At 42.3% G+C, this 25,071-nt stretch overlaps 1 protein-coding gene across 1 annotated transcript in view; it reads left to right on the plus strand.

Annotated features, from left to right (window-relative positions):
* Positions 1-25,071, plus strand: part of MAN2A1 (mannosidase alpha class 2A member 1) — a 234,149-nt gene that overhangs the window by 20,934 nt on the left and 188,144 nt on the right. The window contains exon 3 of the mRNA XM_090038361.1: positions 8,251-8,395. Within this exon, the coding sequence (XP_089894487.1) occupies positions 8,251-8,395 (145 nt within the window). The remainder of the gene's footprint in view (positions 1-8,250; positions 8,396-25,071) is intronic.

Raw genomic sequence — 25,071 nt, forward strand, 5'->3', positions numbered from 1 at the left:
CAAGTCATGGCAGGTGAGATCGTGGACATGTGGGAGAGTCCAGCAAGATATCGTGGTGGACTTCAGCTCACTAGCCAAGGTGCTAAAACCGTCTTGGTGCAGAAGACAGCATAAGAAAGAAAGAAAGAAAGATAAAACTGCTTAGACAAGGTGATGAGTACCAGAGACTGGCAAAAACATACAACGATAGAGACAAGCCTCTACCCCAGATAGGGACGGGGTTTTGAGGTGAAAGCCTGCCATTGGACAATCGGCAATTGGCTTTTTTTGGCTGATGTGGCTGATAATGTCTTTCATAAAACTCACATGAATGCATGTGGTTGCAGCATGCATGTGGCCAGCCCAACAGCTTGGAGAGCAGCATCTGGCTGGTAAATCTGTTGGGGGGAGGGAGCATCGGGGGCAGATTGAGGCCCATGTGGTAAGGAAGGGAGTGCAGCTGGGGCTGTGCTGAGAGGGGGGCTACAGTGAATTCTGGGGTGGCTATAGCCAGGACCCTCCTAGCACCACTGCTGGCTGCCCTGAGCACAGCCCTGGCCCAGCCCCCTTGCCAGGAAGAGCCCGGTGCTGGCCCCAGCCCACAGCATCAGTGCAACCTTGCCATGCACACAGATCTGGGGGGCAGACACTCCCCATGGCTCCCTTGGAGATGCACATAGTGACAGGATCCGCCCCCTGGATGAACCGCTCTCAGCTTTGTCCTGCACCCTGCCCTGGCAGGGCAGCGTCAGTCCCACTCCCTTCCTCACTGTGGGGCCCTCGATCTGCCCCTCCCTCCCCCTCTTCCCCCCCAACAGACTTACCAAGTTGCTCTCCAAGTTGCCAGGCTGTATATTGGCAGTTGGATCGGTATTGGCTGATATGATTTGTTAATAGATTTCACAGACACTAGGGCTGGAAGGGACCTCGGAAGATCATTTATTCCAGCCCCCCACCTGAAGGGCAGGAAGTCAGCTGGGGTCATAGGATCCCAAAGCTGGGGTCATAGGATCCCAAAAGATCCTAATAATTGGCCATTGGCATGGGCCCAAAAAATCTTTATTGGTGCACCCCTAATATGCACTATAAAACTTACACATGTGGAGCTGTATTGATACAATGGTATGTTAGGCAAAGTTCTGATAGTTGACACACCCCAAGGAAAAATGTGTGGTTGTACTTCTATGAATGTCTTGTTCTTCTCTCCCCACCCCCTCCGCACTAAAACCAGGGACTTTAGGATTATGGAATTTAGGGTTGTGTTAGGATTTGTTTTTATTTTTCAGGGTGTCTAGTAAATCTTAATTCTCAATGCTCTCTCTTTCTCTTTCCTTCCCCCTTCTCAAATTTTAATTAATAATTGTCTTCTGATTTGGGAAACTGACTCTTTTAAGGCATCATGTATATATGTTGTCTAGTGGGACCATACTTTGTTTGCATATAATGGCTGTGAGATTTTTTTTTTTAATATTCTGATCATCTGAGTCTTTTCGCCTGGTTTCACCAATGATGAAAAAATTATTTTAATAAATGAACATCTCTGCTGCTTTTGCTTAAAACCTAGGCTTCTAATGTTGGCACGAAGGCAATTAAATTTTTCTACTCTTCACATTCCTTGACACCTTGAATCATTAAATTTTAATGATAACTTTAGCTGAAGATATGTTTATGTATTTTTCCTGTTTACCTCTTTAACCCTGGGTCTAGGTTTTGAACTCTTATACTGAGAAAATATAAAATAAAGGCCTTCTGATTGTGGTCAATGGAGTTGAAATACTTTTGAGAAATCTAAACAAGTCATGACCGAAGGCAGCTGTTTCTTTAGTACCTTTGAGTGGTCTCCACACCCAGTGGGACAAACTCCCGTGTATTTTTGTGCTTCAGAAGTCCGGTTTGGTTGGTTCTTAGAACCAAAGGGCTGCTAAGGGATGACAAAGGATTTGTTTATTTTTATATCATCTGGCTTGATTGTCAATGGTAGCGACAGAAGAGGAATTCTAATATTATAGAAGCCACTGCCCGTCATGCTTTATATGCACTCTGATTGGCTGACTGAAACACTCGCTGCAAATACAGCATTTGGACAGGAGGTGGTGGCTTGGTGGAGTGCTGCCATGATGGTAGGGACACGGGATGGGGGGGAGGCCAGCGCACCTGGTCTTGCCAGTCCCTGCCCTGCTCCCTGGAGGCGATGGCAATGGAGGGGACAGAATGGGGGGGAGAGGTCACTCCCCCCTGCCCTGGTACCCGCAGGTGGCAACAATGGAGCAGAGAGGGGGAAGCAGGATCGAAGTGGAGAGGGGGAAATGGGGTTGCCACCTTTTGAGGTGGTGGCAGGAGCGTGGAGGGGAGTGGGGTCAGGATGCTGCAGAGCAGGCCAACATGGCAGCAGTGGGGGGAGGATTGGCCCTGTTGCAGTAGTGAGAGAGGAGAGGAGCAGACCTCCTTGCCCATGTTGGTCTGGGTCACTGATCCCCCTCGCCCCCCACCTCCCCTGCTGTGGCCAGCCAGCTTCTCCCCACCCTCAGGCCCAGCCCTCCCCCGCATTGGGCCAGGCCCCCTCTGCCTGCAGCCATGGCAGGGAAGTGGGGAGTGCTATAATAACTGTCCATATTAGCCTGACCTCCTTTATAGGGATTAGCACTTAGCAGGTCAGTGTGCTGTGGTTTGGTGGGTCTGAGATTCATGACCTAGGAGAAGTTTTGCTAGTTTTAAACTCCTGTCCTGCAGTGCTTAAGTAGTTGGGCTGGAGTCAGTGTTGGGCAGGGGATGCTTTACATACACACGCACGCACGCATGCACACCCACCCTTCCACACCTTTTTCGTATGTTAATAAGCTTTCATTAAATGTCTGTTCAGGCAGAAAACTTCTCAAGTATTCTGCTATTCTACAATATCTTGGCTGACTTTGCTGACTGCTGTCAGCTTGAGGATTTTTTATTTTTTTCTCACCTGTGATGGAGCAGACCTCTTGGCTGTACCCAACAGTTAACAAGCTGCATCTTTTGACTGTTTTGACAACAAAATCTTGGATGTGATTATTTTTTAGCTATCAAAAGGGTGTTCATAATTGGGAGTTCTTGTGTAGTTTCTTCATCTAAGAACCATGGCCAGTTAAAGTAGGAAGTATCTTCCTTCAAGGTAGATATGAAAGAAAGTCATGTAGATACTTTTTATTCATTGATCTGACTTCAGTTCACCTATACTGTAGGTTCTGCAGTTTTTGTTATTTTCTACTGTATGTGATTCAATTATATTTTTTTAATGGAATCTTTCAGGCCTATAACTTCCTTAGTGTACACATCATAAGCACCTAAGTTTGTTCAGGGAATGACCAGTTAATGACATGGTGGCAGTGATGTTACAAAATAGTCCTTTTTATTTTTGAAAACTTTTTAGTAGGTCTGCTTCCAACTTGGCATTAAAATCTACATGTAAATGGAAAACAGTGTGGGAGGATTTGCGGAATGAGCCTTGCAAATGTTTAGAAATTGGCTTCAACTGATAACAGCTGAATCATTAGCGAGTCCATATATGCAAGCTACACTTGGAAGTGGGTTGTTGACCATGGTTTTTAAAGAAAGCTTACTCAGATCTTCAGTTTATGGAGACCACATCAGGCAAGCCTTGAAGAATTGAGGATTATAATTATTATGGCATTGACCATTGTATGAGCAGTAGCAACTAATGATGCTGTCCAGAAAAGTTCCTATCTTGATTTGCCATTTATTTGAGTTATTACATGCATCAAGCCTGTTTTTATTTAATGATGGCCTGTCTGTTTTGGCTACATAAGGCTGTAGAAGGAGATAAAGGGGTCTGTATCAGGTACTACATTCTTTATTGTCATAATCCTTCCTGCTCTGACTTGCAGAGGTCTGGCTTTGACTAGAAGACATTACATTTGCAGAAGAGCTGTAAACAAGAAACAGATCTACAGTGTCACAAGAATTCCATCTCTGATGTGGTAACAAATAACTTGACCATTGAACAGGTTCTTGGGATGATAGGTTTCCTGCAGGATGATGTCCTTGCCTCCTATCTGTTTTTTAATGGATTAAGTATTCAGAAAAATTGATCATTCATTTGGCTTCCAAACATATTCCTTTTCCATGGCATACAAAATTACTGCTCTTGTTTGTTGATGATGCGGTTCTATTTGGTTCTCACCTTGAATCTGTGGAGAAAGACCTACGTGAGTTGATGAAAGCAATGCACAGTACAAGCCTAGACATGAATGCAGCCAAAATGAAAGCCATTGCCCTTGGGCAAACTGGAGCAATCTCTAGTCAAGGAAATTCCTTCCAGTTTGTGACAAATTTCAAGAGATCATAGGTTTTCAGCATCAGAAAACCAAGGCTGGTTGTTGCTGTAACTGCATGTAACGTATTTGGCAAAGACATTTTGCTTTTGCATGAACTATAGGCTGTTTAATACCTCTGGTTCAAGTATATCAAACTTATCTGTCCTTGGGGGCTAAGTGAGGGGCATGGGCCTGGTCTGTAGGCCAAATTCGGTCTGCAGGCCAGCTCCACATGCCAGAACCAGTAAGCAGGGCAGGTCTAGTGCAAGCACTGCATGAATTGCATGCTCTGGACTGGTCCTGTTTGCTGCTTGCAGCACATGTGGCAGCTTGGGTCCTGTGCACTGCATGTGGCACGTGAGGCTGTTTTAGGCATACATTACATACATATGGTGCACGGGGCCAGTTTGGAGCATGTGGTGCCTGTGCCAGACCAGCTCTGCATGCTGGATCTGCCATATGCAGCCAGTCTGTGGGCTTGATCCAGACCGGTCCAGGATCTGGCATGCAGGATCAGTCCGGTGCAGGTACCACATGCAGCATGTACTCCAAACTGGCCCTGTATGCTGTGTTGGCATATGCCAGCTCCAGCCCTGTATCATGTACAGCCTGTGCCAGGGAGGCTTCATGTGCTTCCAGAATGTGGGGCTAGGGTTGGGGCCAGCACACGCTGGTCTTAGACGCACAGGCAGCACTGTGGGCAGTTAATAGGGCTCTGTGGGTTGCATCCAACCTGTGGGCTGTATTTTTGACACCCCTGGTTTAGTTCGTCTGTCTTTCAGTATGAGTTGTTTCCAACAAACCTCGACATGAACACTACTTTTGGTTGTGTCTGCTTATGTATCTAATTAAGGTGTGGGAGGATTGACAAGGTAAGCAAGCATTGATCAGCTGCTCCAGGAGTTCACAGCTGAGCCTCTGGCTTTCTCTGTGAAACCTAAAAAGGTGGTGTGGTTAGGCTAACAGCTTTAGTAATGAGAACGGTTGCACTTAAAACTGAACCTGCCTTTTTCAGCAGCAAAAATTGTCCAGCATTCACATAACCCTGAACAGCGGTGAAGAAACATTGCTCAGATTAGAAGACTATCTGCCCAGGGAATCGCACATGATGATGACATCTTTAATGTTCTTTTGACTAATCTAGCTGTTCTGTTGTCAGGAAGATTGATTCACCTCTACTGAGCTGGAGGTCATTCAAATGGTAAAGCCTTCTCTTCCTGTACAGTGTGGCTCAGTATGCCACAAAAGAAAATCTTTTGCTTCACAGCACTTGGCAGAGAGTTTACCTCTTTTTCTTCCCTTACTTGTGAGATAGGAAGGGCCTCAGGATACCATTTGTACTTTGATCTTTGTCAGCTCCTTTGGCATCACTGAAGTCTTCAGTAATCTAGAAGTGTCACCTGAAGCAGCTTTATTAACATTAACGTACCGATGATGAAACTTCACTTGCTGTTTTCAGAATCTTGTTCAGTCATGTATTTTTTTTGCTCCCAGAAGACTATACAAAATTCTGTTGTTCTTTCTATTGTTTCTTAATGTTGAATCCTCAGTGATGGATTGTCTTCTTTTGGATGGTCTCTGATTGCGTGGTCATGTTTGACATACTTTGTACATGTACTGAAATATTTATTTTTGGGTGGGTTTTAAGCATATCTGTTTCCTCAGGATGATGCTCGTAACACTTTCTGTTGGTGTCTTTCAACCTGATATCATAAACTTTCAGAAGTTTAGGTGTCTCCAAATTCTCTTTCTGTCCACAGTGCAAACTTCTCAATTACATCCACTTTGTACTCCCATTCTAGAAGCTAATTTCTTTTCTTTAAGTTAGCAGTAATGCCATCTGTTGAAAATTTTTTTAGGCTTTCTAATACTATATGCTCCTTTTAGACCACAAACCTTTTTTTTCCCCACTACGATCCTCAACTTGCACTTCTCTGACAGGTAGTCTCTTTTGCCTTAAACAGGAAACAAGATGTGGGACATAATTTGCAGCTCACAATAACTGGTGTCTCTCAGATTTGACTGGTTTCTTTTGGATCCAAGTTAAAAATATTGGTGACGTTTTATCTTGGTATGTTGTATTTGATGGTATTTTTAATTTTTCATCCCTGTCTTTGGAGGGTGGTACGAGCTCCCCCACAATTTATGGATTAAGCTAAGCAGGATTTGCTCTGGAGCTGGACACGTTAATGCCATGTTCTATAAGATTAGGTTAAAGGATAGTCCAATATGTGAGTGTGTTGATGTACCACAGACTGCTCACCATGTCCTCATGTTTGCACCACACCCATGCATCCATTATGCAGACCTGTCAAGCGTCAACAGTAAAGCAGTTGTGTGGCTCTGCCACATTAATGATGTGTAGAGGGGGAAATATATACAAGAGAAGACAGCCCTCTTTGGAAACTAACTGATGAAATGCCTGCAAGTGTGGTTGATGCAACTGCACAAAAGAGTTTTTTTTATGACTATATTTATTCATTTGGCTGATGATATTTCAGCTATCCGTTTCTTACAGTAGGTTTGAGTCTTTATTGTGATTGGCATGCCTAGAAGTGATCTTCAAAGGAACATATGCTCTTCTGTTTTGTAAGTAGTGACAGATACAGATGTGTGCTCCTCAACAGAAATTTAGCAGAGCTGAGCGTTATCAAACTGACTCTTCATTTGTTTTCTCCATATGACATCTGGTATTTTTAGGCAATATAGGTGCGATATTTTGAACAGAGGTGTCCTTCTCTGTTGGAATGAAGAAAACATTTTGCAGGGATGGTTTAGTCTGTCTCAGTCTTTTGAGCACTTCAGTCCTACATTTCATGATCTTTGTGTTGGAACCTGGATCTCAAATGTGAGTGCCCTAATCACTGACCTCAGAGTTGTGCTTTCTCTGGGAAAGCACTTTTGCCTGCTCTCTGGGAACATGTGTCAGTCCACACTTGCTTCTTATTTGCCACCCTTTCTCCATCTCATCTACCTTGCCATCCTCTTCTACCCCATCTCTCTTCCTCTGCCTTTTCCTGTAGTGAACCCCATCTTAGGGATCCCTTCCAAAAAAAAATTGCCATGTCCTTTCATGCCACATTTTTACTCCCATTCTTTTACTCCTGTTATGTCCCTTTTTCCTACTGCTTGTATTGTCGATTTAGATTGCCAGTAGGGATGTGAAAGGTTACATGTTTAAGCAAACTGTATATACTGGTAATACATTACAAGTTAATTTTTAGTGTGGGGCACAGTCTGGTGGAGAAGAGAAGTGGCTCACTGTCTCAGGAACTGGAAGGCAGCAGGGGGGAAGGAATAGGGGTGGGGCAAGGGTGGGGACTGGTACCCATAGCTGATGAGGTTAAGGAGGAAAACGGTGGATGGGCTAATGACTTGTTAATTAAGCAATTAGCTGCTTGTTCACAGGTGCTCCCTTCCTCATTGTGTGCCAGTGGCTGTAGTGGGCTGGGAAAACCCTTTGCCCACTGCTTCATGTGGACTTTGTTGTCTGGCAGGGTTTGTCACTGTCTCCTTCCGACCCGCACACTCCAAAGGTCTGGGGAACAGCTTCCAGCAGCAGCTGTATCTGCACTGCTATGTTATTGGTTAACTGTTTAATCAGTGAAATTAGAGCAGGTCAAATGGATAATTTTTTAAATCATATTTGCATCCCTAATTGCCAGTGCTTTAAAGCAGGGAGCGTTCACTAATTTCCCTCTCCTTCACCCTCTCTATACAGTGCTTAGTATAATGAGCCTTCAATCTTGGTTGGCCTCTAGGCACCAAGGTGACTGTCCTGGTATGGTGTTTGCTTACCTCTATTTGGCCATTTAAAACTTAAAAAAACCCAAACTAAAACCAACATGATTCAACGTTATTGTTGGGTTTTAATGAACTCAGCAGAGTTTTGGCATGCAGAATTATTCATCATACCCTCTTGGTGAATTCATGTTGTTTATTTATTTATTTTTTTAATCCTTTTTAGATGTTGGATGTTTATGACATTCTTCCTTTCGATAACCCAGATGGTGGGGTTTGGAAACAAGGATTTGATATCACATATAACGAGAATGAATGGGACAGTGAACCTCTTCAAGTTTTTGTTGTACCACACTCGCATAATGATCCAGGTAATGTGCTGCCATGTAGTTTTGAAATCTAAGCATCTAGCAGCTTGAGTTACATATAATATTGTCAACTTCTTCTAGTGTTTGGATATATATTTTGATTAATTGCATTGCCTACTGTGTCAGGTCTAGAACCAGTAAAACACTTGGGCACATATGTAACTGTAAGCTTAACGAGCACTCCCATTGACTTTGAGGGACTACTGACATGCTTAAAGTTTCACTTTTCATTTAATCATATATCTGTACCAGTGCTTGAGTGCTGGAATTTTACATTGGATTGTTTGGAAGTTTTAGATACTCACCATGATTAAATCAAGCACAGCTATATTCATTGCTGCAATGAAATAAAAGTTTTATTTCTGAACATATTATCAAGAAAGCTTTCCATTTTTAGAATTATGTTGACTTTTAAAAACTGCCACTAAATATTTAATAGGCCACATATTTGGAGGACATTTAAACTGTGGAATCTACATTTAAACTTTTGCCTCTTTATTGTTGCTTTCAGTGGATAACCATAGCTTTCCTCTTTACCCTGAGAACTGAGTAAACATGTCTAATGACACTGAAATCGTAATTGCACAGATCAATAAGGTTTTCCATTTTATAACAGTGCAATAAATGCAAAAGGAAATTTTAATGCGTAGTGTACTCCATTTACTTGTATAATTTCAGGATTGAAAAATGGCTGTGCACTTATCTTGATTATACTCTTAGTTGAACTCAGTGTAAACAATGCTGGTTAATTACAGGAGTGGGGTAGGCCAAGCTTTTTCATACCTCATTGAAACTCTATACATTGTTTCTCGAAGGCTCTTTAGGTCTTTACTAGAAACCTTGAATTTGACAGAACCTAGTCAGTTCAGGCCTGCTTTAGGGCCAGATACAGACAGTAGACTTTTACCAATATGAGTGATTGGAAACTGGTCTATATGCATAACAGAACAGAAGCTTGGCACACAGATAGGTTTAAAAGTGGTGGATCCCAGTCTAAAATTTGTCTTTCCACCAAAGGGTGAACGTATATTCTGTTCACTACTGTTTGCAGAAAACTGCATGACTTAGATTGATTCTGCTTCAGGCTTTTTGAATGTCTGTATCTAGCCTTGAAACTGATGGGTTATAGTCAGTTTCGATAATTATGCAGTTTTACAGCATTTACATTATAAAGCAGAGCACTAAGTGCATAAACCATTTCATGCATAACTGATATGTGCAGATAACTGATGTTTGTTGTACTGTAAGGAATAGGCAAAAAAAAATGGGATTAACGTAATATTATGCAGTTGTGATATATGTATATCAATTAAAATGTGTGCTGCTGTTAAGATTTCTCTTCAGCAGGTCTGTGCTCAGTGTGCCTAATAACTGTGGGATTGTGGTTGCTCCAAGCTAAGTGTCTAGTGCTCATTTTGGAAAAAGGGAAGAAAGACTTGTTTTCAAGAAAACTTTTTCCTGGGGAATTTGGTAGAAGATTCATCGTTAGCCTTTTAAAAACTTCTGGGCTTGGGGTTAAGAATGCCCATTAGTTGGCACCACTATTTAAAGTATTTTCAGTAAGGTATATTAAAAGACAGGATGTGATGGTAGCTGACAAGATGCCTGTACAGGAGACAACAATACTGCTAGCGTCAGTAATAACACTGATTCAGTTCCTGCAGTAGGGATTTTAAAAAAAAATAGTGAGCATGGAGCAAATTGAGGCTTATCTCATGCTAATGTTATACTGGCATAAACTAAATGTAAATTCAAACCAATACAGTTACAATAGTATGGCTCACCAGTTCCATGTGTATTTTAGAATAAGAGTTCTGGTAAACTGGGGTGGGGAGGGTATGGGTAGAGATGTGCCCTGCTGAACAAACCTCATTTGTTATACACTTTTTCTCAAGCAGGGAATTGCAACCTAACTTCTTCCAGCTGGATTTGGCCTATGGATATTTGCTGTGTTAAACCCTAGGCTGCTAGCAATGCTGACACCCTGTTCTTTTTGTATTTTGCTGTGGAAGGAGTTTAAACTAAAAGCAATCCTTGTTTCAAAATGCATGTCACCGTAGGCAATAATATTGGTATAACTGTTAAAACTTTCCTGTGTAAAGTCCTGAGATGTTGGTCCTGTTGCTTTTGGCTTGTAAACATACAAGTTAGCAAGAATACCAAGTATTTTCCTGATGAGTGCAACAATGGACCTGAGTAAACCTTTCCTCAGATGGCTCTTCCAGGTTTAATTCCTCTATGAAATATTTTTGTAAACATTTAAAATACCAGTGCCAGCTTAACTGTTTCCTGTTGGCGGTAACACATTTAGAGGTCTCCAGCATCTCAGCCCATTGCTCTCTGGTACTCTAGGAATATTTTGCTAGGGAGGTCAGCTAACTTACCCTGCATCTGCCCTTGTAGCCTACCCATAGCACCTTTTGCGGTATAATGATTGAGAACCACTAACCTACAATAAAAGATTTTGAAATTATTACCAGACACCTGGAAACAACAGAAAATGCTTCCTCTATGTTTTTTTACATGATGTACTTTTGATGCAGTGTAACAATCGCATAAAAAACACAAAGCATATATGAAATCAATTAATGCCAGATAAGAAAGTTGATTTTTTTAACAGTTTCTTTGCCTCTGTTTTCTTGAACAGGGACCAGGATATCTCACCTACCAGAGGTAGGGACAATCTTGGGGATAACTCTGTCAGGCCTTCAGTCAGTGCAGAAGTAGTTAGGGATCTTCTGGAGGGGCTAGACATTTTTAAATCTGCAGGTCCAGATGCCCTCCACCCAAGGGTGTTGAGGGAGCTGGCAGGGGTCATCGTGGAACCCTTGGCCCAGCTGTATGAGCATTCGTGGTCATCTGGCCAGGTGCCAGGGGATTGGAAACTGGCTAATGTGGTCCCAGTTTTCAAGAAAGGGAGGAAGGAGGACCCAAGTAACTATAGGCCTGTAAGCCTCACCTTGGTGCTTGATCTTGGAGAGAATCATCAAGGAGCACATCTGTGGGGAGTCTGCAGGGGAGATTATGCTCAGGGGCAATCAGCATGGGTTCGTCAAAGGCAGGTCCTGCCTGACCATCCTGATTGCCTTTTATGACCATGTAACTAAATCCTTGGATGATGGTGTCACTGTGGACATAGTCTTTCTAGAATTTAAGAAGGCCTTTGATCTCGTCTCTCACCCCATCCTCATCAATAAATTAAGCAACTGTGGCATTGATTCCTGCACAGTTGGATGGGTAAAAAATTGGCTGATGGGCACCCAGAGAGGAGTGGTGGACAGGTCATACTCAGCCTGGTGAGATGTGAGCAGTGGGGTACCCCAGGGCTCGGTCCTCGGGCCCGCACTGTTTAACAACTTGTTCAGCGACTTGGATGAGGGAGTGGAAAGCACACTGTCCAAGTTTTCTGACGACACTAAGATGTGGAGTGAGGTAGACACACTTGAAGGGAGAGAGGCTGCAAATAGATTTAGACAGATTACAAAAGTGGGCTGACGGCAATAGGATGGGGATCAACGTAGACAAATGCAGGGTGCTGTACCCAGGGAGAAGGAATCCACAGCATATATACAGGCTGGGGAGTTCTCCTCTTGAAAGCACAGAGGCAGAATGGGATCTTGGAGTCATTATTGACTCCAAGATGAACATGAGCCGCCAATGCCAGACTGCAGCCAGCAAAGCCAGCCATACCTTGTCTTGCATCTGAAGGTGCATCTCAAGCTGGTCCAGAGAGGTGATACTCCCTCTCTGTGCAACTTTGGTCAGGCCACAGTTGAAGAACTGCATCCAGTACTGGGCGCTGCACTTCAAAAGGGTTGCGACCAGCCTGGAGAGGGTTCAGAAGAGGGCCACCTGCTTGGTGAGAGGGCAACAGGACAGGCCCTATGAGGAGAGACTGAGGGACCTGAACCTGTTCAGCCTCAGCAAGAGGAGACTGAGAGGGGACCTGGTGGCTGCCTACAAACTCATCAGAAGAGATCAACAGCAAATAGGTAGAGCCCTTTTTTTCCCCAGCACCACCTGGGGTGACAAGGAACAATGGTAATAAGCTGATGGAGAATAGATTTAGGTTAGAGATCAGAAGGCAGTATTTTACAGTTAGGGTGTCCAAAATCTGGAACCAAAAAGTGGTCCTTGCTCCCCACCTTGGGCATATTCAAGAGGAGGTTGGATGGTCACCTGTCTGGGGTCTTGTGAACCCAGCATTCATTCCTGCCTGTGGCAGGGGGTCAGGCTAGATGATCTGTTCAGGTCCCTCCTGACCCTAGCTACTATGAAACTATGAAACTGATGTGTCATATTATGAGCTTCTAGGACATATCCTTTTGCTATATATCTGTTTTCCCTAACTTTCCAAGATAAAATAGAATAAAAAGCAGTCCTAAGCTCTGTAGAATAAGCTGTTCTGTAGAGGATTTGAATTGCATATATTTTCTTCCTCTAGCCATTTCACTTGTCTGTAAAAAGGGACAGTCAGATGTTTTTGGTAGTGCTTTTTTAGCCTGTTTTAAATGACACATTTACAATGTAAGAATAACATTGAATTCCTATGATTCTGTGAATTAAATATAATGAATAAAGTTACAGGTAGTACTTGGTTTCTGATTTTTAATATCTTTCTGTATACTCTGAAGTTAATAAAGATGCTTCATGTCCTAGATCATCAGATTTCTGCCTAAAAGAGATTTCTAGAAGATGGATAGACATTTTCTGTGTGCGGTTTCTATGCAATTTCTGTGCCAGCACACAGATTTGTAATTTTTATATCCTTCAGTTGATCCTTTATCTATTTGTATTCGGGTTAGCAACAGAACTGTTCTGTTCTTATGACCACAAAAAAAGCAATTTTGTCTCTCTCTTCAGGTTCTGAGCTCTTACTCAAAACCCCTCCCAAAACATCTTTACTTATAAGATGTGTGTCCTGGTATTGGGGCCACTGGATTTAACAGAATAACAGTTTTCACAAACCCGTTTGTATGTTCATTAGGTGTGATTTCACTGAAAACTACTTCACTGGTACTCTTTAAGAACAAACAAACCTCAACATATGGGAGTTTAGAACAAAATATTCTTACCAAAACAAAAATGAACTGCCAGGAATCAAATTTAACACTGACTGAGAGTTTACAGTTAAGGTAGATCGCAGGACCTGAACTGAAGGTTGTTTGACTCAGCAATGCATAAAACTTTATTTTAAACCTAATTATTTTACTACATTTGTTTTAAAGAATGCTATATTGATAGCCTTAAATCTTGAGGAAGACTAATGCATGAAAAGCCTTTACTGCTTTGAGTGTCTGTCAATGGTTTTCAGTCTTTTTACACTTGAGGGTTCCCTCCATAATTTTTTTCAGTTTAGTGGTACTCCATTAAGAATATTTATTACAGTAGATAAACTATAACATGAGTGGAAATGCAGTTTTTAAACAATTGGAGAAAATGTATGAATAACTTTAATATTATAATGGGTGCAACACTTGATCTTAGCAGTGCCCCAGTTGAGAATTACCACTCTGGAAAGATACTATTATGGCTTCTGTAACCAAAGGGTCTGAACATCCCAAATCTTTAACATATTTATCCTGGGGCAATATCCTGCGGCTGAATAGTACTGTTCTGAGACACAGAGACTAAGGTCACATTTCATTTGGTTCATTAATTAAGTCTGCTGGATTGTGGTAATTACTGCGTTAAACAAGCTTTAGTTCAAGCACCTCTGCCACTGTTTTGAAGTGTGGGGGTGCTAATACACGAGACTTTGTGGCACTTTTTAATTAGAGCGGCTCTTGGAGACACTGTAATTTAAGTGCCCCAACCCCGGAGCACGTGTAAAAGTGCCCAGGGTGTCTAAATGGCACTTAAGCGTTTAAATGAAAGGTCTAGAAATTTGATTTGTTTTAATGCAAAATAAGATTCCTTCTTGGAGTGAGGACTGTGCAAAACCTCATAAACTGTAAGATTCAAAATAAAATCACAAGCTTCACCAGCTTGGTAGAAGCTTCTCATTTTCAGCATATTGTCTTAAGAGTGAGGGGAGAAGGAGAGTGAGAAGGAAAATAAAAATGAAAGTGCAGTCCTGAAATACAGGGAGAGGGGATAGTTCTCCCTGCAGGATGGAGATGCTTTTGCAGAACAGTAGAATCCCTGCTAAGAAAGAATCTGGCTGATGTGGTACAGCACCACGCTGTGCAGCACAGCCTGGTAGCAAGTCCTGGACGCAGATTACCTTTGGGAAGAAATTGTTGGAGCGAGGCCTCCTGCCTTTTCTGGCACGAGAGAGAGACGGCTAAGAGCTCCTGTATCCTGCCACTCTTACCTTTCGAAGAGGCAAGCACTTCCTTTGGGTCCTAAAGAAAGTGAGATTCTGCCCCCCTGAATTTCTGTATGATTCCTGGTCTTGCCCTACTCAGTATCTCCTGGAAACAGAGAGGTGCAGTGGGGCAGTTTGACCTGGGAATGAGGGTTGTGCAGCACCTTGGAAGTGTCTCTTGGCATCCTAGTGGGTTGAAGCACCATGGTTGAGAATCACTGGTCTATGTGGTTTACACTGTAAATACTTCATATTCAAATGCATAAGAATAGATTGTTTTGAACAGTAGCATCCGGTGGCAATGGAGGGGAATTGCAACTGTGACCCTTTCACAGCAGCAGCAGGGAGGCAGAATCTCTAGCTAGTGTTTTGCATGCTGCTCCTATTGGTGGACCAAAGTGCCTATTCTTTCACCTTCATGCCAGAATCAGCTTCATCAATAGAAAAAGGTATTTTTCTCTGGTGCTCCTTTTTCCGTATGATCGTTATGGAAGGTTCATAGATATTTTGTGTGGAGTGATCTAGAAGGGCCCGTGATACCAGGATCTTTAGAAGAACCGTTGCAGGTTTCTTCAAGAGGAAATGTATTCTGCTGCTGATAATATGACTTTTCCCTGTTACTCTGTTTACTCTCTGCTCCCTTGACTTGTAGATTATTTTGCTGAACAATTTGATGGGAGAGTGGAGCTTGTCTAAACATACCTTGAGAAGCGGTAGAATAATAATTTAGTAGTTTTGAAAGGTTGAAATGAAGGAAATAGCGGTGGTTAAGGTTAGAGGCTGCTGTGCATTTGGGATGATTTGGGAGATGTTTATTATGAAGAGATTTTTTAAAAAATTAGGTTTTGGGGAAAGTTTAAGGTATCAGGAAAAAAAAATGGTCAAGGTGGTGGTGGTTTGCAAGTCAAGTAAAGCCTGCTCAGCAGAGAGTCTGTCTTTTCCCTTCTTTCCCAACCCTTTCTTTTTTCCCCCTGGTTATTCTGTGGATGAACGAGTATGTCCAGACTGTCAAGATCTTCAGATTAGCTTTCAGCTAGGTTGACTGATTTGCCTCCAGTTGAGGCTAATGACATAACAGTTAGCTTCTTGGGTCTGGGGAAGCCCTGGGTTTGGCTCACAGGTGGTGGCCTGCCTTTGGAAAGAGCTCTATTAATTCAGCTGGCCCCTCCTAGAAGGCTGCTGGCCCCTGATCTAGTTCAGTTATTGCTATATGATTTTCTGGGTCTCCTCTGTTTTGACAAGACCTCCCAACTTTGTATCTTTTGCAGATTTTTCATAAATCCACTTCTAGTTCTTGCACTAGTGAAAATGTCACTAATGAAAGTATTGTCTCTAACAAAAATATTAAGCAAGATTTGTCCCAAGCTGGATCTGTAAGAGAGACCACTAGTAAACACTCTCCAATCTGCGGTCTTCCTTTTCGATGTCCCAGTTAAAATCTGCTTTTTAAGCAGTTCCTTACAGTTGCAGTAATTACTCCCCCTCTCTACCATTTTAGATATTTTTTTTTTTCTGTGAGTTAGGATACCAGATGCTTTGTTGAAATCTAGATGTTAGGTCTACTACATTTCCCTGATCTGAGAATGTGGTTATCCTGTCTTTGAAAGATATTTGAGTAATCTGATGTGATTAATTTAGTGCTGTATTTTATCTTTTTATCTCCGTGTTCTTGATTTATTATCTTCTTCAAAATCAGTTCTAAGACCTGGTATATATTGAAATCAAACTGTAGTTGCCTTTTCCAGAATGTAGGTGCTACATTTGCTTTTCTTCAATCATAGAGTTCTACACACAAATTGACAACTTCATTGTAAGTTTTTGCTATGGGAGTTGCAATTCCATGTGCCAGTTTCCAATAAGCTACCACTTCAGATGTTGTTATTTCTATTGCCTTTCTTCATTTTTGTTAGGTAATCTACCATTACTTTTATTACTGTTATCCTTAATCTTTATAGAAGACTAAGATAAAATATTCAATTTAATATTCCAGCTATACCTATGTTATCTTCAGGGATCCTGGTTTTCTATGTTTAAAAAAATCAAAATTCTCTGATAAATTCCCCCAAATACCCCAAGTCTGCATTTTCCCACAATTTAAATGAAATGCCACTATATATATAGGTATCAGTTGAACACGATGTTTCATTGATATATTTATAATTTTAAAGCAGTGTGGAAGCCTACCAGTGCCTCAATCATTATAATACAATACCTATGTATTTTGGTGTTTGATAATGGGTTTTTTCTTATAGAAAATCAGAGCTCCCTCTGCCCCCTTTGCTCACCAGGACATGGGTCCAGCTACAGCTGTCTTCCATGCTGCTTTGTGGTGCTGAGCAGATCTGAAATGCTGTTGCCTTTGACTTTCAAACCACACCCCCCCCAGCCCTGCTGGTGTCCTTCACTCCCAACCTGCATCCCTGGCCTACCACCAACTCCCTCCCTCCCAGCAGCAGCTGCCCCCTACAACACCAGGATGTGGTTTCAACTGGGGGGGGCATGCCATGCTTTGAGGTAGAGGGCTGCTGTGTCCCTTGCCTACCCCCTGCTCACTTCTTCCCAGCAGCAGCTCCCCCCTGCACAAGGATGCCGTTCCAACTGTGGCTGTCCTGCCTCTCCCCCACCCCCCCACACTGCTTTGTGGCATGTCAGTGATCTGCCTCCTTTGCCCATACTGTTGCCCCTCACTTCCAAGCTACAGCCCCTAGCCCCCGGGGAGCATTCCTCCTCATGCTGTGTAGCCACAGCGTGCTTGGCTAGGAGGTCCAACTGGTCATCTCATGCCTGCTACAGGGAGGAGCTGTTAGTGGATGCGGATTGGGCACGTAGCAAAACTCCAGCCTGTTGTCATGTTCCCAGGCAGAGAGGAGCGAGGCAGTGGAGATTGAGCTGGGCTTCACAGCCCATCCCTAGTGGCTTGGCATGAGGCATGCCATGCTCTGAGGTGGAAGGCTGCAGTGTCTACCCAGTAGTTCCCACGCTCTTCTTGGGAAGCCCTTGCCTCTGGTTGGGCAAGCCCCTTCCTTTCCAAACTGGTTTTCCCTTGCACAAGCTGCTCTAAGGGGGCAGCAGAGCTCCAGGCCTTCCTCTGGTGGCTGCTTCTGGCTGGAGCATGACTCCCCTATCCATCTCCCTCTCCCTCTCCTTCTGCACTTGCCTGCCACCTTCTCCCCACCCATCACAGCCCTTCAAGCAGTACCTGGAGTCCCCCCATGCTGGGGCTGCATGGTACAATGGAAGGTAGGGGCTAGGGGATGGGTTGTTGTGCAGCAGCTGGCTGTGTGGCTGTGCCTCTTGTTGGTAGGTCCCATCCCATCCCATCCTGTGATGTAGGGGTGGTAGCTGGGAGTGCAGGGACTTTCAGAGCTGCTCTAATTAAAGTGCTTTCCACCCTGCTTTGCCCCCCCCCACACTTCCTCAGCATGTGTATAAGCAGTCTTAGAGTTGGTCAAACTGGGAGTGTCCAGACAAGCAGGAACATGCATTTTCCTAGAGGACAAGTAGCAGTGGCACACTGTGTGCTACTGCTACTTGTCCCTGGGGAGCACCCATGCTACATGAGCTCTGGTGTGCAGCAGGTTACTCCGGGTTGGGTAGGGGAGGCAGGGGCCAGCAACTCTGCTAGCCCCAGCAGCCTTAATGTCTAGGTTCCTCCAGGAGCTGCAGCTACAGCACTCCTGCAGCAGGAAGCCTGGCCGACAGCCAGTGTAGCTCTGGCTGGCCAGGGTCTGGCTGTGGGTGGCGCATGTTGCTGCCACATGCACCACCCTACATTTTGGCATGGGTTTTTTTGACCCTGGGTTCTTCTGGGGTCACGGGCCCCCTTCCACCCCCACACTACAAAGTAGCAGCATGGGGAATGCCTGCAGATGCAGTATGTGGTGCTACAGCTATGTGGCGCAGGCAGGTATGCAGCACCACATACCACGTGTCAGCACTCATGCGGACATGCCGCCTGTGTCTAAATTATAGGTCATTACAATTTTCCCTGAATTCTAGCCTGATTATCTTGTAGCAATTCATGGGGAACAAATTTGTAACAACATATATGTAAAATACAGTACACTAGAGTGTAACATCTTGTTTTTTAAAAAATAGTCTTTATCTGTCCAAGCTCAAAAAAATAAAAGCAATTATTTCTGGAAACCTTCCCAAATGAATGATGAAAGGAGGAAGTGTGAGCAACTTGTATTCTCTCACTTCGGAGCTGTGCCAGGTTATTTGGACCTCAATAAATCCCCCACATTCACCTGGCACTTCTTGATGGAAAGTATGTCCAGGAGAATGGATGTTTTGGCTTGCTGGTCTGGCTGATCCCGTTGCAGATCTTCTGCAGGGCTCCAAACTCCCTTATACTCTGCCCCTTTCCTCTTAACTAGATGGTTACTATTATCCATTGGTGGTGAGCGGAGATGGTCTGAGGTCAATTGGTCAGTCTGTCTGTCTCTCCCCTAATCCTCAGTTTGCAGTTTCCTCCTCAACATGGTTGCGCTATGAATACTTTCTTCAAATCAAATAAGCTTTATCTCCATGAGATCCCTTGGAGTTCTTCCCTTGTAGGTCCTGGGACTTTCGCCTTTGATCTCTTCAGTCGTTCTTTTCAGGGCTTGGAGGCTTCGCTCTTAACTTTAAATCAGCTGGGCTGTTTCTTTGGGGTTCCCCCCCCCCTTCCTGCTGCCTCCGGACAGGTTTTCTCCTTGGGGATGCCAAATGCCAAACTTCCCTCTGTGTTCTCCCTCTAAACTGCCCATCACTTGTTGTGAGCCAGTCAGGGCTGGTTCCCCAGGTTCTTGTCCTCCCAGGATTGCTAGCAGCTGTGATCCCCTGGGCGCCTGAGCTGCTCCATGTGTCCAGACACAGACAAGTAAGTTCTCCTGCCTGCGGGGCTGTTCCCATGGGAGCATGGCAGGGACTAGCTCAGTGAATACCAGTTTAAAGATCAGAGGATGCTAAGGTGGTTTTAAATACAGTCATCATACTGCCTTCTGTCCTTTACTTCTTAGCCAAAGCTAACAGCATGTCCTTGATGTCCTTGAACTGGCTCCAGTGATTTTTGTGTAATTATTTTTTTATTCAGTTGCATTCTAATTTGTAAGCCATTTCCTATAAAGTGTTATGGACATCAGAGCTGTATGCAGTAGGTGTACAGAACTAAACCTGTGTTCAATCAAATTCTTGATTTATAATGTGGAATTTAGAGACTTTGAATTAGCCCCACCCTCTTTTCCCCCCACAATATGTTTCTGCCTAATTAAAAAATACATGTATATACCTAAATATTTCAGGTCTAAATGTCACATTTTATCATGTTGGTATTAAATATACCATGACTAAATTCTCATTTAGGTGAATATGGTGTACATAAGGCATTTGGTTGCTTTTTTGCAATGAAAAATAACTTACTTAATTTTAATAAATGAATATTATTAAAATAGCAAAAATATTAACAAGCTAGTACAGTTCATTTAATTGTAAAATAATTCTAACTAATTTAACCATCTTTCAGTATTTGACTTCGTCTCTAGTTCTACAGATGGAAATTTGTATAGCTTGCAAAGTTTTAAAATTGATCCTAATACCATGGAAGATTAAGTAGGGGCATTTGCTCAACCCTACAATATTCCGTGCATCCTAGCGTTACCCTATTTTGGCTGTTGTAATAGATAATTTTCAAATAGTTTCCAAGTTTTGTTGCTACGTTCAATTCAGTGGGCCATTGCTAATTTTAAAGTAGCTAAATTCTGTCATGAATATGAGTGTAAACTATCAGACTTTATAGTTTTAAATGAAGTTAAAGCAAAAATGAAGAATACTAATAGAAATATGGATGATAACTTAATGTTAACCTTTTAAAAAGTTTCAAACCACAGACTGTGAAATTGAAAGCTGCCCATTTGATGTGTGCCTGTTGTATGCAATAAGCTGATTAAAGCAGAATTGCAACATTTTTTTTATCTATAGTCTTAAGTCTTTACTGCCCACTAGATAAACAGCAGAAGTATTCTGTTAATTTTCTTGGAAAGGACAATGTGTGAGGAATAGATAAGGAATGTAAATTGCGTGGTGGACACTTGAATTCTCTTCTGTATATTTTTAGGGGACAGGAGACTACTAGTATCTCAGATAGCTATTGTGAAATTTTTTTAGTATTTTCAACATTGGTTGAACTCTGATTTTTTTTTTTTTTTAAAGTGCTTCTGGCTCACATGCAGGTCCTAAGGCTGCATGTAAATTAATTGTAAAGGTTTTGTAGGCAGCTTCCCTCCACCAATTCCCCCCTTATGCAATGGGACTGACTCCAGAATTTAAATGTAAAAATAAGAAGACCGACTCGAGGGAGTATATTTTTAGATCATAAAGAAATTCACATTTTTTTCATGTGAGGACTACAGTTGTAACCAGTTTTGGCTTCTACCTTGGTCTTCTGATTTAACTTTCAGACTTTGCTTATTTCTTTGTCATGTATGCAAACTTATTTTAGGTCTCCAAATGTATAGTTGACTTAATGTTCTCTTGAAGACTTGGAAAAACTCTCAAGTGTCCTTTAATTTTTCTCAAGAGCTAGATATTATGGATCATTTTATGATGCTGTCTTTTTATTTAATTTCTAGGTTTGAGAGAGATGAATATTTTTCAGCTGTTCAATACCCTACTCAGTTCTACATAATAAGGCCAATTTAATGGCCTAAATCAGGGACTGGCAATCTAGTCTGTGGGTTGGATCCAGCCCTCAAACGTTCTATCCAGCATGGGGGTTTGGTGGCATAAAGTTTTTCTGTGCCACCCATCTCATCTGCAGCACTCCCTTCTGTTGTGGAGCCTGCTGCTCTGCCAAGTCTGTTCTTACCCTGATTAAAGACTAGGTGGGGAGCAGTGGTGAGGGTAAGGGCAGGCAGTTTCCCACTCTGTGCAGTAGAGACTTCCAGCCTGCGGTGGGAGTTGGGGTCATAAAGGGTAGCCTGCACTGGCAAAAAGGTTGCATAGCCCTGGCTTAAATGATTAGGAATGGGGACAGATAATTCTGTTTCTGGATTTCTTAGTTTATAGTGCAGAGGTAGAATTCAGCTTTTTCCCCCCTCCCATTTAGGGTTGATTCTTTAATTTTTTGCTATTGACTTTTCAAAAGACCATCATGTCTTTTAATTGCTTATTTAAAAGAATGTCTAAATCTAAACTAAAATTGCCGTTATGCAGATAGGTGTTCAGTTTTGACATTGGACCTTATTTAGCGAAAAAGTGCTGAATTGAAAAAATGAGGCTTGAAAAACTGAGTTTAATCTTATGTGATTTTTTTTCTTCCCTAATGTGAAATAAAATAACAAGAAGAAAGGCTTTCTACAAAAATTGTGAAGATTATGTTTCTGTCTCTCTTCTCATTGATGTTGTTATAACTCTTAGTATTTGAGTGTCTGCTACCTAAAATTGATAGCAATTCTAAATTGATTGTTCATGTTGCATTGGAATCTGGACGCTGGGGAAAGTTTCTTCTTCCAATTTCAGACTTTGATGTGACATGACTTCTGAATAGGATCCTTCATAGAATTCTTTTAAACTCTGTAATAATCTGGGTCCGAATTACCCTACTAGTGAAAATATTTCTGTGGAACAAGATTGAGAGCTTAAAGAAATCAGAGTCTGTTTTGCTCTGGAGATGCAAATCTGTAATTTGGGGGCCTCTGGTGGATTTTCATTTGTCAGGGTATAAATCTGCAGATCTACCATATAAAAATTCTAATAAAGAAACCTTTTTCACCTTATACTTTCTCCTTGAAGAGATTTTGCTTTTTGTCAGATATCCAGTTGCTGAATGCCTAGCCGTGCATTTGAAGTGAAATGCATAGCAGGTGGCTATAGACTTTTACAAATTAGGGCATGCCATCTGTCCACAAAGTTAAATATGTTGTCATACTCTTTCAGTAGAAGTGTGTTGGTGATTTTTTTTTTTTAATCTTGCCAAATGGGCATAATTCCCAATATTTTTTATAAACACAGCTTGAAGTAGTCTATCAAAAATATCTAGCTTCCAGTGAACTGCAACTAATATTTAAACAGGTACAATCTAGGTAAGTTTATCCTTTTACTCTTTTCTTCCCTTTTGAAATACTATAAGATTTTACTTTTCTATTTATAAGTTTTTAAAATTTTAAATTTGCTCATTCATTTGTTCATTCATATAACTCTGGACTGGTGTCAGTACAAGTAATAGATTTACTCTTTTAAGTTTTGTCATTTTCCTGGGAACAGGTCTACAGATTTCACAATGAAATTGTGATTCTTGGCCATTGGTTTCCATTGAATTATAAAGCAATAGTGAGCTGCAGTCATTGACAAAATAATTCTTAATGGCCAATGCCCTCAAAATGTATTTATAGAATAGTAACTAGTTGGTTGTTTTATCTGGTGTAATTTTATTGACTTTGACTATTTTGTTGAAGGTGTACATGAAACAATTATAGTAATGTCATGGGATTTAAAAATTGAGACGGAACAGTTATGCTGATGTTCTAACCTGTCAGAACAGTAAGACTCTTTTTCATTGATCAAACTGCAAAAGGAGCTGATATTGGATTGTCTAGTTTTGTTGTTCTACCTGAGCAAACTGAAATATTCAGCTTTTTCTTGGATGATATTTTTGGGGGATTTTAGAGACTTGTCCAGTACTTAAACTGCTATGTTGATAGTGATCATTGTCATTAGTATACATTAAAATATGCTAGATGTTTCTGTGCTCTAGAATTTTAAAGTTTGGTTAAGGACCTAGTGTTGAGCATTTAATGGGAGTATGGTAGAGACTCATTGGTGAACTTCTTAAAAGAACAAATATGCTTTAGTTGTAATTTGTTTATTCTCAGAGCTGATATAATCTATGTTGGCAAAAACATTTCATTGGTATAAACTGCCTGTAGTAGGGAGATTTACTGGTAGAGCCACATGAGCAGAACTTTTTTTTCTGCTTCGTGCCTTTAATCTAGATTTGTGATAGGTTTCTACAATTGTGATGGGAAAAGGAATAAAATAAAACAGCAGTTGGCCACCTTTTCATGGTATGACCTAGAATGACCCAGCTTGGGTCAGAGGTGGATAGGCAGGTGGGTGTTAGGAACTCCCTACCACTGCTTCTCCATGCAGGAACCTGGTGGAAGCCCCTGCTGTCACTGCTGCTGCGGCGTGGGGAAAATTCCTGCTGCCACAGCACCACATCTGTGGGCTGGATCCAGTGGCTCTACAAGCTATGTTCAGTCCACAAATCATAGGTTGTTGACCTCTGGACTAAAGTAATACTAAATTTTCATGTGTGTCCTCTTTTGTTGTTACCCCCAGGGGCTCAGATCATCAGATGGAAGATTTAGTGACTAAGATCATTTAAATGCATCAAGAAGTAGGAATAATGAATCCAGATTTTCAAAAAGGGATATTTCTGATGGCTTACAACATACCTTAGTGTCTTGCCTAAGCATGTCCTGTATATAGTACGCACGGTTTTTGAAGGGCAGCTTGAAGAAAAAAAATCTTCCTTTGTGGTGATTGAATATCTGCAGCTATGGAGCCAAGCCTGCTACAGAGTCTGATGCAAGCCCCATGTACTGAATGGGCTGTAGACCAGCCCAGGATGTTGTGGTCATGTGCTGGGCGTGGGACCATGTGCTGGTCTGATTCAGCACATGGAGCCATGCTGTTCAGGTAGGGGAGTAGAATGGGGGAAAAGGGGCCTCCCATGGATCTGGAAATTTGGTGATGGGGGGAACAGTGACAATGTTAATTGCTGTGGTTCCCAGAGCTGCAGCCATCAACTCTGCCACCACTTTTCCTGTTGCCAAATTCTGGGTGATTGGGGATCCCTATCCAGTGCAAATCATGCATACCTCAGTTACCACCAGCTGCTCTTAAGTTGGGGGAAGGAAAGGTCTGGGTCATAGATGAATAGGGTGACCATATGTCCTGGTTTGGATGGGACAGTCCTGGATTCTGTAGGCTGTTCTTGGTCAATTGGTCAAAAGTCTTGGGCCGGAGTCCAGTGGAGTGGCATGGTGCGCCAGGCAGAAACTGCTATCACTGTGGGAGCAAGGAATGTAGGAACCTTGGATGTGGCCTCTTAGATAGGGTGACCATAAGTTTGCCCAACTTACTTTCACACAATGGCAACTGTGCTGCTCTGCCTCCCTGCTGAACTTCAACTCAGGGCTGCTGACCAACCAGCTTAGAGAATCTGGGACTATCCCAGCCAAAACGGGACGTGGTCACCCTATATATGAGAAAATACAGTATACTCAAGGCACTTATCAGTGTTTCCAGGATGCTAAATTCAAAAGCATATTTTCCATTACAGTATATGTTTAACTTAATACCCCTTCTTCAGCTCATAATTTAG

This window comes from Crocodylus siamensis, chromosome 3 (assembly GCF_052110815.1).
Source record: "Crocodylus siamensis isolate JL-2025a chromosome 3, ASM5211081v1, whole genome shotgun sequence".
In the NCBI taxonomy this organism is placed as follows: Eukaryota; Metazoa; Chordata; order Crocodylia; family Crocodylidae; genus Crocodylus; species Crocodylus siamensis.